Here is a 13,290-nt window from a genome sequence, read left to right as displayed (position 1 = left end):
ATTAAGGATTCTGAAGAACAGCCCCATTCATAACAAACTTTCTGTGTGTAATAGCTGCTTGCTCACCGCCTCTTCTTCTGATTGGTATTCCTCTGGTATAGGAAGGTGGTGATTGGCAACTCTTTGAGGTCCTCTTTTGTCCTTCGCAGCCCATATGGACGTCAGTTCTGGAAAGTTGTCACTGAGGTCAAATCCTTCTTCTGTCCAGTATCCCAGTGCCCAACTGCTTAGTTCTGATCCCTGAGGGGGAATTAAAGCAACTTAGCTCTCTCCAGCTTTTTTCCTTGACAGTTGGTCTTGCACCAGAATCAAATCTTTTTTACTCACAGTTTTATTCACTGATGATCCTGCCTTATTCAAGAGTGCAACAAATTGACATTAACTTTATAACCTTACTTAAAAAGAAATGAAAATAACATACTGTCTGCTTCTCAGGCCAAAGTGTGAAGATGGGGAATTCTACAACGATTCTATTCAACACAATGCCAGATTTAAACTTGTGATAATGTTACTAGATACAAAGAGAGAAAAAAAAGTTCCATTTCACCAACCTCATCTTTACGCACCGTTCCCTTAGTACACAACTAATGTGTCAAAGCACAGTGCTGATACCTTCATGCACGATAACTAACGTTACTGACTTACATTGATGTCACGCACAACAAGGTTAATGTTTACTGCCACGGAAACAAATCTAATGTTGAACAGTGCATACTTAATCAATCAATAGTATATTTCCCTGCTCATCATTGGGCCTCTTGGCCAAAGTAAAGACTCTTGGACTATATTTCCAATTGGGTGCTCACTATTTCATAAGCCAGTTCGTAACCATCTGGATTGAGAGAGGGTACAAGGTGTATCCTTGTGCTATCGATTAATCGTGTGATCCGGGGGTTTCCGTAGATGTATTCCTTACACAGGAATTGCATTAGAAGCAGTAGTAACTCCCGCCCTAGGACCTCGTTCCCATGCATTCCAGCAGTGTAATGAAATTCCGGCTCCCCTGCAAAACAACAAATGTTCACAGTTAGATGCAAGTACTAGGACAGTAGTACAGTGTTAAAATGGTGACTAGTTTCAGAGGCCTGATAACAACTGTGACCAAAAGAATCGTTGCCTTCCTCACAAGGCTCACTTAATCAAGCTGGCTGTGTGAGGGAATTAAAGTTTCCTTCTGGCCCCTCTGTGCATGATGATAACATATCCCGAGCATTAGTTCCAAGAGCAACAACAGATCTCAAATGGCTACACCTATGTGAATCAATCCATCCAATTGTTGGAGGGTGACTATGATAGTAATGACAAGTCTAATCTGGCTCTCATATATTGTTCACAGGTTTCACTTTCTCAGAAGAGTGATCATTTAGAACCCAGGTATAATTGGAAGCTAACCATGTGTTGGTGTAGATACCAGTAGTAATCATCCATAAATGATTACTGCAACATGAACAAGCAATAATTATCAATTTAATTTTTATTTGAGGGACCATTACCAGGTTCATGCTCTCCTGGATTATCTGACAATTCCATGGCATAGATCTTCAATCCTTGGGAACTTTTTCCGATGTTATAAATCCGGGTAATGTTTGGGCACTGCTCGTTCACAACCTTCATCAGCTAGCAGATCATTAAAAGAAAACATATTAAATATTTCTCTTATTAAAATGAAATGATTACATGCACAAAAAGGTATAGGTCAATATGAATGTTATAGAAATTGAATGAATAAAGTGTTACTTTATCCATTCCTTCTGTCGAAGCTATTACTATCAATGCACAAAATGCTGTGTTAGACGGACTTGCCCTATGTTATAAATTTACATTAAATTTTAAATTTTATTTACAGCGTGGTAACAGGCCCTTCCAGCCCAAAGAGTCCTCACTGCCCATTTTAAACCCCCAAATTAACCTACCCGTACGTCTTTTAGAATGTGGGAGGAAACCGGAGCACCCGGAGGAAACCCACGCAGACACAGGAGAACGTACAAACTCCTTACAGACAGCGACGGGAATTGAACCCCGATCGCTGGCGCTGTAATAGCGTCACACTAACCGCTACGCTACCGTGTCGCCCCATGTATACCGTGTATACCATGGGCAATTTGCCACTTCAATCCATTCATTTATATGCTACCTTAATTTCCATATATGGACATTTTTCTTGCTTTTTTGGCTTGAGCTGTGGAAACAACAATCATTTTCTACAACACAGCCCAATTATTGTCTAAAACAACCTGACTTGGAAGGATTACATGGTTAGGCACACCAGTTGAGGGAGTAACATTGATGTTGGCTGACGGCACCAAAGGGATGGGCTGAAATGTGAGGAGGAATGCAAGAGGTGATTGGAAGAGGGACAGGTGACAGTGTGTGACGAAAGATTGTCAGAAGTAATGCCTCAGAAATTCTTATGTAGGTGACTGACCACCATTGCAAATGGTCTCTTGCTCTCTATGAGCAGGAGATTCACAGCACACGACCAACATATAATATCCAGAATAAGTTTAGCCTTACCTGACGCATGTCCTTGTAGTTGTGATGCCTGAAGTCAAGTCCCTCTCCTGTCACTTCATTTGACTCATACTGATTGTGGGCTGTGAGATGGATTTGACAATTTTAAGGTTAGTGGGTGACACAGTGTTCCAGAAGTTAGTGTTTCCCTGCTCCAGCATCCCAGGTTTGAGCCTGACATCCTCCCGTGACCACGTGGATTTCCCCGGATGTTCTGGTTCCCTCCCATGTCCCAAAGATGTTCTGGTGGATTCTGCTGTAAATGACCTTTTATTGCAGGTAAATGACAAAAATGGGCACGTGAGAAGGAGCAAGTTGCAGGGTTACAGGGAAATAAGGGGGGGCATGGACTGATGGGATTGATCTGCTGGAAGCTGGCTTGGACTCAGTGGGCTGAATGGTCTTCCATGTCATAATAAGCATATTGTGATTAGGTAATGTTTACAAAATTAGGGAAGGTTCTGAGAGGCCAAGTAGTGAATGATTATTTTACTGGTTAGTGGATCACTAATCTACAGGTAGAGATTGATTATTATTACACAGAAAAGGAGGAAGTTAGAAGAAAATCATTACAGTTTTTTCAGACCATGGAACACTTTACTGCAAATAGGTACTGAGGCAGGCATTATTCAATGGATTTGTATGTCTTTCAAAAGAAAAAACTGTGCTGTACTGTTCTATGTTCTAAAAACAACAATGATACCAAGTGATATTTTCTGAATACTTAGATTCTATTAGAATATATTTTATTGCACAGAGATATACGCTGTCACTTTTCTGTAATTATTACACTGCACACATTATGTTGCAGAGGGACTGATTTTCTTTTCTTGCAAGTGAGAAAATTCTTACCTGACACTGGACAGGCGAGCACCTCCATTCTCATGCATAGGCTTCCATTCCAGCTCTGTGGATTTATTCGGATGAAACGAGCAACAACAGTTTCTGGGAATTCACTCAGAACTGGTGTATCTGTGTCCACATTTCCAAAAAAAAGCTGTAGGAATGGGGAGGATATCTGTTAATTGCCTTCTCTGTCTAGTCACTGCTATCATTATCTATATCGATTTTCTTTTTGTATTGAAAAACCTGAATAATTAATTGCTCGTGTATTCAACTTTCCAGTTGTGATTTTAATAATGATCAGCTGAAGGTCTACTAGACCTTGGACACAAGTGCACACGGGCTCAGAGATACACCTCGGGATGTCATATTCCATTCAGAAACTCTAAGATCTAGGATAAGATTTTTCCACAATGGGACCAATAGAGAGGCCTATTTTTTATTTGTTGGGCTGGTCAGCTGTGGGAGTCTTGTTCATCCTTTGTTCTTCTTGGGTGAGGTTAGTTACTCAACCCATTTTAGGGATTGATGTCTTTATGGCCTTGTTCTACATGAGGCAGAGCCTTTAGAGAGCCTGGTAAACTTATTTACCTTTTGAACCCATAAAACCACACGAGTCTGAAGGGAGGTTGTGTTACGTAGATAGGATAATTATCTGAAAGTATTAAACAACCATGAACCAACTACATATATCATGGATCTGTCAAGTTTTGTGATATATAACCAATTAAATCAGTTGCTTTATGTGGCAAATGGCCAATTACATCTGATGTTTGTGTGAAACACTGCCCATAACATCTTTCCACTTCTAAATACATATATAACTGTTAATTTGTCTGATGTATAGCCAGTAGTATATCTAGGTGCATGGTACCCATACACTATGCTCAACTCTGATCTAGGTAGACCCATTAGTGTGATTCATGTGCTTGATGTCTATTTGATATGCTTAACACATACCTAATCATGCATATGCTAAATGTCCAGCACATCCATTAGTGTGTGATGATGTACCCACTCACATCAATGAGTGTGTGATACATAGTTCAATTATATCTATCATCATGTAAGAGACATACCCAATCGTAATATCCATCTGTGTACGTCATCCATGTACGGCTGTCATTGCTGAACTGCACGTAGTATGTGTTCACCCAATCATTGCTATCAATGAAGAGAACTGGTTGTTAGTTTCAAGACCTTTGTATAAACAGTGGACGCTATCAGACTTTCACCAGCAGATGTTGGCACTAACATGGCTTGCTTATAATTTGACTGTTAGGCATTTTTGAAGAATACTCAAATGATGACTAAGGATTAAACATTTTTTAAAAACTAAGAAATCGGGATATAAATGCCAAAAGCACAGAACTATTCAAGGTTTAAAAGAAGATGAGTTAATCAGGAAGTTGTGATTAGGTTAGCTCAGGCCTGGGTCTTAAAATTCTGGCACTTGTAAGAAGATTGCAGCAGATATGGATATGAGATCCTCGTGAATGGAGCTGAGGAAACATTCTGATGAGATTTGCATTTGGCGGTACAGAAAAGGGGAAACCATGTAGGATGGTATATATTTACCGCTTGGGAACAGCAGGGAAAGTTGTATTGGCAAAGCAGAAAGTAGCAACTGGGATGAGGAACAAAAATGATGGAATGTGGTGGAGAATGACGAACTGCCAGTTGAACAACACCACTTTCTCTTGTCACAAGAGTGTAATAAACATGTCAATAGCTCTGTAAGTACGGAGCCTTGGACTTTCTTATACAAGAATAACTGAATGTAAAAGAAGGGTCAGGAGTAAAAACTGGCATTATTACCAAAGGAATAAAAAATGTTGTGAGTTCACATGATTAGGAGGGTTAGGGATAAATGTCGTCAGATGAAAAGGAATGAAAATCAAAAAACTGAAGGTGCTGGAAATCTCAGTTGAAAACAGATGCTGCCCAATCTGAATGTTTCCAGCATTTTCTGTTTTTATTATGCAAAAATGAATATAAATATTAATTTTGTTCTTAGAATATGGACGATGCTATCAATAACATGTTTATTTCATTCCTTTAAAATGGCAGTGACGGGCTTTGTCTGTGAATTACTGCTGTAGTTATGTTAATGAGGCTCCCACAACCGTGTTAATTAGGAACATTGACCAAGTGGCAATAAAAATATACACAAATATGTACATACGAGGATTCTGCATGACTTGGAAACCAATTCAGATGTATTAATAATAAGTTTGTAATACTGCTCTAGTCTTTCTTAGTGGTAGACATGACAGAAGAGATGTAATAGCTGACGATTAGACATGAACGGTATGAAAAACTACAAATGTGTTAAAACAACAGAATGTTTTTTTTCTTTTAAAGATAATTGACAAGAATTAGCTGTGAAATGGCTACTGCAAGGGATTTAGAGATTGTGAGCTTCAAGACCATAAAACAGAAAGGGAACCAATTAACTTAAAATTAAATGTAAAAGTGGGATAGAATTGGATGATGTAAAGGTGACTTGATATGAGTTAGCAATCTACTAATGGTGAGGACAGTGCTGAAGGCACTGATCGAGGAAGGAACTGAGGAATGATTAACCACTGTATCATGTAACAGAAACCTGGATGGTTATGAGCAGAACTGAGTGAAAGTCATATGATGGCAATTTGTTCATAACTGGAAGATGTCCAAATATGAGTAAAAAAATTCCAAACTGCTGAAACACACATAAATATCATAGTCAAGAAAGTAACCAGCAGAATTCCTATGCCTGTAATGATAGATTAGGTCAGAACTTTAAAGGTGATGGGGAAGCAATGCCTTTTCCTCCCCATGGTATCACATATTATTCTCAAGATAAATTTTCTTGAGAATAACATATCCTCAAGACTATATAATTCCAAACCACGTATTCTCTTCCTTCTTGATTATTCCTTCTCCTTGGAAATGTTCTTATGTTTATCCTGTTTCAAAGAAAAGTCATCACATATACCTTTAAAGCTACAGTGTATTGTCCTAAGCACTGACTAAAGTCATGGAATCTATTTTAACTTCTCCAATTAACAACCTACTTCATGACTTTCAGTATGTCTCTTCAATGGCAATTTTCTTGTCTACTCTTGTGTAGTTTAGAAGACAATTCCCTGTATAAACTACATGTTAAGACTCAGTAACATTTTGTTTCACCTAACCATAAATGTAACATTCATTAGAGCTGAAAAGCAGTGAGACAACAAACCAAGTCATTAACAAACAGAGCCACTTATCAACGTACTGGAGCAGTGAATCCCGGCCCTGGGTGATAACTCCACTGAATTCAACCAGTTTTCGGGCATCAACTTCAATCCATTGTGATTGGTCGTCCACTTGAGCACACCAGGCCCCATCGTAATAGTCCTCCTCCTCCTCCTCATTTTCAGTACCTGCCTGGGAAATGGTAGAAGGAAATTCAATTACAGCACTATTCCTTTAAGACTGATTTTCCTTTTTTACCCTTTGATTGGCCATTCAGAATTAATAAGATTAGTTGTATTTTATAAAAGCACAATAGAAGGTCCTAGGTTTGGCTCCTTGTTGGTATTATAATCTCTGTTGACGTTGCATGGATTAGAGCTGGGATATAAATCAGCTTTCTTGCATCTGATTGGTAACTAGTGACCTCAAGCTATGGAATGAGCTCTCCCTATCATGCTGAGATAATCATTGCCCTCTCTGCAGAGCATTACCAGTCCAGTGCTAATCCCAGTGAGCATAACCAGCACGCAGACCATCTGCTATGGAAACAGGATTTCTTACCACGCTTCATAGTTGTGAGATTTTCTGATGTGCTATACCACAAGAAAAAGAAATACTCCTTTAAGATTATTTGCCTTTTTAAACCTAGGGCAGGTGACAGCACTGGGAAGACAAATAGGGAGAAATTATTTTCAGCAATTAGCACTTTCTCAAGCACTCATCAAATACGTATACCCCATATGGGGTAAAGTCACAGATAGTGTAAATGATTTGAGTGTAGGAGACGGAGGGTTGATCTCACAGTGGTAAATAAAATCATGAGGAGCATCAATAAGGTTTTTTTCCCCAGAGTTGGGGAATCAAAAACCAGGGGACATAGTTTTCAGGTTAGAGGTGAAATGTCTAATAAGAACCTGAGGGGCAACTTTTTTTCCACAGCGGGTGGTAGATACGTGGAACCAGCTGCCAGAGGGAGTGGGTGAGGCAGGTACATGAGATACATTTAAGAAGTATGTGGACAGGTATATGGATGACAAGAGTTTAGAGGGATATGGGCCAAGTGCTGGGAAGTGGGATCAGCTTTTGGTTGGCATGGACACGTATGGGCCGAGAGGCCTTTTTCCTTGCTGTACAACTCTATGACTCGGTGATAGTGAGTTGGGTGAAAGCTTTCTCTATGTCCTTGAAATAAGGAAAGATTTTTATCCTTATAATGGCATAGATTATGGAGTTATAGGATACATAGGTTTAATTGGTGAGTGACAAAAGCAGACTATTGCCAGTAGTTGGGGGTTGTGGATAAAGGACCATGCACGTGATTTAACGTGTTTTTAAGGAAGTTCAGGGGGATTAATATTTGAATAGGAGGACAAAAGAAAAGGATTGTTGGGATTACATAGAACATAGAACAATACAGCACAATACAGGCCCTTCGGCCCACAATGTTGTGCCGAGCTGTAAACCTCGCCTAAGGCTATCTAACCCCTTCCTCCCACATATCCCTCTATTTTAAATTCCTCCATATGCTTATCTAGTAATCTCTTGAATTTGACCAATGTACCTGCCTCCACCACCGCCCCAGGCAGCGCATTCCATGCCCCAACCACTCCCTGGATAAAAAACCTTCCTCTGATATCTCCCTTGAACTTCCCAACCATTACTTTAAAGCCATGCCCTCTTGTATTGAGCATTGGTGCCCTGGGAAAATGCTCACTGTCCACTCTATCTATTCCTCTTAATATTTTGTACACCTCTATCATGTCTCCTCTCATCCTCCTTCTCTCCAAACAGTAAAGCCTTAGCTCCCTTAGTCTCTCCTCTTAATGCATACTCTCTAAACCAGGCAGCATCCTTTTGGGGAAGATTTGGGGAAGTGATAGGTTAGCTTACCCTCATGAATGGCAAATGGCAGCAATGATCGGTAGGACTGAAAAGCCCAACAGTACCATGTAACATTAGTCACCAAAGTACCTGCAGTGATCTACAGCTGACAGTTTCCAGTAGTTCAGGGGCCAAGGTAATACTTCAGTTTGATCCTTCGGAACAGTTCTCCAACCTACAGACCTGGTCCTAAGTTTATCTTTGTTATTTCAGTTTAAGGATGTTCCTTCTGTTGCTTTGACTGTAGAATGTGAAAATTGTAAAGCAAAATATTCATAGATGGATTTTTAGATGCTAAACCATTAATTCCCAACTGATGTGGGCCTTGGAGTTCAAACAGTTTGATGGAACTAATCACAGTGTCTAGGAAAGTTAAAATAAAAAAGCTCCAAAATAAAAGTTTGTTGGATTTCTGTGAGACAAGTTCTTTCAGAAATAAATGTTTTCTCCAGGACTATGAAGATTACTCCCTAAATAGCTTTTCTTTCTGCCAAATGTCAGGTTGCCTTTGTCATATCAATACACAACCAACTAATCCATAGTTAGCAACATAAAAACTTCAGAGTTGTTCTCGGGAGGATATCATAGCGGTACTAAACCAAGCACAAGAATGTCATTTTTTTTATCTGACTGAGACTCATATGGTCATGGTTATAGAACTGTGTTGCATTGAATCATACTGAGTACATCAGAGAATGATATATGAGGGTTCATGTATACATCAGATCTGGGCTGCGGGAGTAGGATATTTCAGAGAGTGTTAAACTGAGGATCTGGATGTATGAGGGAGGACATATTACAGAATATTACAATATTCTGTAACATATGCTGCAATAAGAAGTCATAGAGAAAAGCATTTGAAGTATAATAAAAAACAGAAATCACTGGAAATACTTAGCAGATTAGGCAGCATCTGTGCTGGGAGATAGAGAGTTTATGTTCTCGTTCATCAAAACTGTTGAAAGGCAGTTCAGTTGTCTCGAAATATCTATGGGGAATCAAACTTGTTGAACAACCAAACTGTGGCTGGGATTTAAAAAGCTGAAGGATATTGTATGTGTTTGAACCAAAATAAATTTCTTAATTTTAAAATTATTACAGTATTTATGCTGCTTTGTTTCAAATAGTTATCAAGTTTCACACTGTTGATAGATGAATATTAGTTTGTTAAAAAAAAGTAATCATCAGATTAAATCCAGAATTTCTGCCTAAACTGAGGGGGAGTTTTATTATTCCTGTAAAATGACATTGATACATTATACATACATCTCTGGATTTAATTTCTTTTTTTAGCTATTTAGCTTTTTCTTAGCTACTTGTGCAGACACCCAATACTGCATTTGACACGAAATGATAGGGGAGTCCATCAATTTACAAAATAGATTGTAAATGTACTTTGTAATGTCACTTCTCAGTTGGTTATAAAATAATGGGAAAACATGGAGCTCATTTTTCTTAAGCTTTGATCTCATCATGGGATATCTTGAGGATATTTGCATGGAGTAATAAACTGTTTTTGTCATGTAGCTTTAAAATGAAGCCAGGAGATTTCCCAGCCCTGATGTTGTGATGGATCAGAAAATTTGTGTTATGTTATAGTCTGTTTCCTCAATACTAAGGAAGTATGACTGTATGTAATAATAAAACTAAGTTTATATTTTAGTCTGTTCCTCCACTACATGCACCCATGGAGGAATATTTTCCCCCCAATATTCCTACCATGGCACGGTAGCATAGCGGTTAGTGTAACACTATTGCAGCGCCAGCAACCTGGGTTCAATTCCCGCCGCTGTCTGTGAGGAGTCTGTACGTTCTCCCCGTGTCTGCGTGGGTTTCCTCCGGGTGCTCCAGGTTCCTCCCACATTCCAAAGACATACGGGTTAGGAGCTGTGGGCGTGCTATGTTGGCGCCGGAAGAGTGGCGACACTTGCGGGCTGCCCCCAGCACATTCTCAGTAACGCAATAAGATGCATTTCACTGTGTGTTTTGATGTACATGTGACTAATAAATAAACATCTTTCTTATCTCATCTATTTTCACTCATTAATGCTCACTGTGTTGGCTCTGTACCCTGGTGGATTACATTACAAGCAAGCCTATCAGGATTTGGACTTTGCCTTTTCACACTGACATGTAACACCTTGATGATATTGAGCTTGCCACAGTAAAACTTGATATAACTATATTAGACCAATATTGGACTCTCTGCTGAAAGTCACTTTCATTCACTGTCCCTGAGATATCAAGCAGAAATTATTTACTCTACTTTGTTGGCATCAGCTAATTTCTGGAAAAGTCAAAATGTGTTTTGAATTAAAATTGTCCCAGGGAGCCAAAGATACTGCTTTCTAGAATAAGTCAGCAGATGGGCAATGTGACAAAATGATGACATCTGTGCTTAAAAGGCAAAAAATAACATTCTAGCCTTTCTTTGTAAAACAATTTTCTATCTAGAGTTTACCATTCCCAGTCTCCACTGCTGAAACCGTCCCTGGGCTGAGGCAAAGAAAACCCAAGAGCATTAAAGCACAAGAACACAAAAAAATAGGAGCAGGAGTAGGCTATGAGGCCCTACAAACGTGCCCCACCATTCAACATAATCGTGGCTGATCTATGCTGGCCTCAACTCCTCTTCTGTGTCATTTCTCCACACCCCTCTCTCTATTCCTTGATCTATCAAATATTTATCCATCTCTTTAAACACTTTTAATGATCCGTCCTCCGCCATCGCCAGGGCAGAGGACTCCAGAGATTCACCACCTTCCGTGAGAAGAAATTTTTCACACAGCAGTTTTAAATGACCAATATCTTATTCTGTAGCTACATTCCCTTGTTTGAGACTCCCCCATCCCAAGCGTCCAACATTAACCCTGTCAAGCCCTCTTAGGATCTTGTATATTTGAATAGGGTCACCCTGAAAGTCTTTAGTCTCTGTTGGTACAACAGCGCCCTTATCCCTGTAATTAGCCTGGTGAATCTCCTTTGTACAGCCTCCAACGTTACTGTATCTTTTTTCAGTTAAAGGAACCAGAACTGTGCACAGTACTCCAGGTGAGGTCTCACCAACACCCTGCACAATTGCAACAAAACCTCCCTATTCTTACACTCCAACCCCTTTTGCAATGAAGGCCAAAATGCAATTTGCCTTCTTAACTATTTGTTGAACCTGCCTGCTGATGTTTAGTGATTCATGCACTAGAACACTGAGGTCCCTCTGTACTTCACTTGCCTGCAGTCTCTCTCCATTCAGATAGTAACCTGCCTTTTGATTCCTGTTACCGAAGTGCACGACCTCACACTTCCCCACATTCAACTCCATTTGCCAGTCTTTTCCACATCCCATTGCAGAATCACATTATCCTTATCACAACACGCCCTTCCACCTACTTCCCTATGACTGGCAAATTTAGAAGCCTTACAGTTCCTTCCTCCAGGTCATTAATGTAGATAGTGAACAACTGCAGATGATCCCTGGGTTACTCCACCAGTTATCACCTTCCAGTCTGAAAGGGGCCCATTTATTCCAACACTATGGGACAGCCGATTTTCAGTCCATTCAAACACACTTCCTCTGACAATTGATGCACCAACCTCTTACATGGCACTTTGCCAAATGCCTTTTGGAAATATAAATACGCTCTATCTACAGCGTCCCCGCTGTCAACTCTCCCTGTTACATCCTCAAAGAATTCAAGCAAATTTGTCAAACGTGATTTACCTTTTATAGAACCATGTTGACTAGATTTAAATATATTCAGCTTTTGTAATTGATCAGCTGTTTCCTTTTTGATTATTAACTCTTGCCTCTTGCCAATAATAAGCTGTTAAACTAACTGGCCTGTAGTTCCCTGCCTTCTGCCTTTCTCCTTTCTTGAAGAAGGGAGTCACAGTGGGTTTATCCATCTTCTGGTGTCCTCCTGGAGTTTAGTGAGTTACCATAGAACCATAGAACAGTACAGCACAATACAGGCTCTTCGGCCCACCATGTTGTGCCGACCTTCAAACCACTCCTAAGACTATCTAACCCCTTCCTCCCACATATACCTTTATCTTAACTTCCTCCATATGCTTATCTAACAATCTCTTGAACTTAACCAACGTATCAGCCTCCACCACCACCCCAGGCAGCGCATTCCATGCACCAACCACTCTCTGGGTGAAAAACCTCCCTCTGACATCTCCCTTGAACTTCCCATGCCATGCCCTCTTGTATTGAGCATTGGTGCCCTAGGAAAGAGGCGCTGGCTGTCCACCCTATCTATTCCTCTTAATATTTTGTATACGTCTATTATCCTCCTTCTCTCCAATAAGTAAAGCCCTAGCTCCCTTAGTCTCTCCTCATAATCCATACTCTCTAATCCAGGCAGTATACTGGTAAATCTCCTTTGCACGCTCTCCAACGCCTCCACATCCTTCCTATAATGAGGTGACCAGAACTGGACACAACACTCTAAGTGTGGTCTAACCAGAGTTTTGTAAAGCTGCATCACTACTTCGTGGCTCTTAAACTCAATCCCATGATTTATGAAAGCTAACATCCCATAAACTTTCTTAACTACCCTATCCACCCGTGAGGCAACTTTCAGTGATCTGTGGATATGAACCCCCAGATCCCTCTGCTCCTCCACATGACCCAGAATCCTGCCATTAACCTTGTACTCCACCTTGGAGTTTGTCCTTCCAAAGTGTACCACCTCACACTTCTCCGGATTGAACTCCATCTGCCACTTGTCAGCCCAGCTCTGCATCCTATCAATATCCCTCTGTAAGCTTCGACAGCCCTCCACACTATCCACAACACCACCGATCTTTGTGTCATCTGCAAACTCGCTA

General features: G+C 40.2%; 1 protein-coding gene across 1 annotated transcript in view; it reads right to left on the bottom strand.

Annotated features, from left to right (window-relative positions):
• aebp1b (AE binding protein 1b) overlaps positions 1–13,290 on the bottom strand; it is a 54,098-nt gene that overhangs the window by 12,881 nt on the left and 27,927 nt on the right. The window contains exons 9-15 of the mRNA XM_052040757.1: positions 6,617–6,768; positions 4,434–4,518; positions 3,364–3,508; positions 2,515–2,594; positions 1,494–1,617; positions 807–1,003; positions 67–240 (exon numbers count right to left, since the gene is read on the bottom strand). Of these exons, the coding sequence (XP_051896717.1) occupies positions 67–240; positions 807–1,003; positions 1,494–1,617; positions 2,515–2,594; positions 3,364–3,508; positions 4,434–4,518; positions 6,617–6,768 (957 nt within the window). The remainder of the gene's footprint in view (positions 1–66; positions 241–806; positions 1,004–1,493; positions 1,618–2,514; positions 2,595–3,363; positions 3,509–4,433; positions 4,519–6,616; positions 6,769–13,290) is intronic.

Source organism: Pristis pectinata, chromosome 29, assembly GCF_009764475.1.
Source record: "Pristis pectinata isolate sPriPec2 chromosome 29, sPriPec2.1.pri, whole genome shotgun sequence".
NCBI lineage: Eukaryota > Metazoa > Chordata > Chondrichthyes > Rhinopristiformes > Pristidae > Pristis > Pristis pectinata.
Note: the sequence above shows the minus strand (reverse complement) of the source record. Positions and strands in the feature narration are given on the sequence as shown.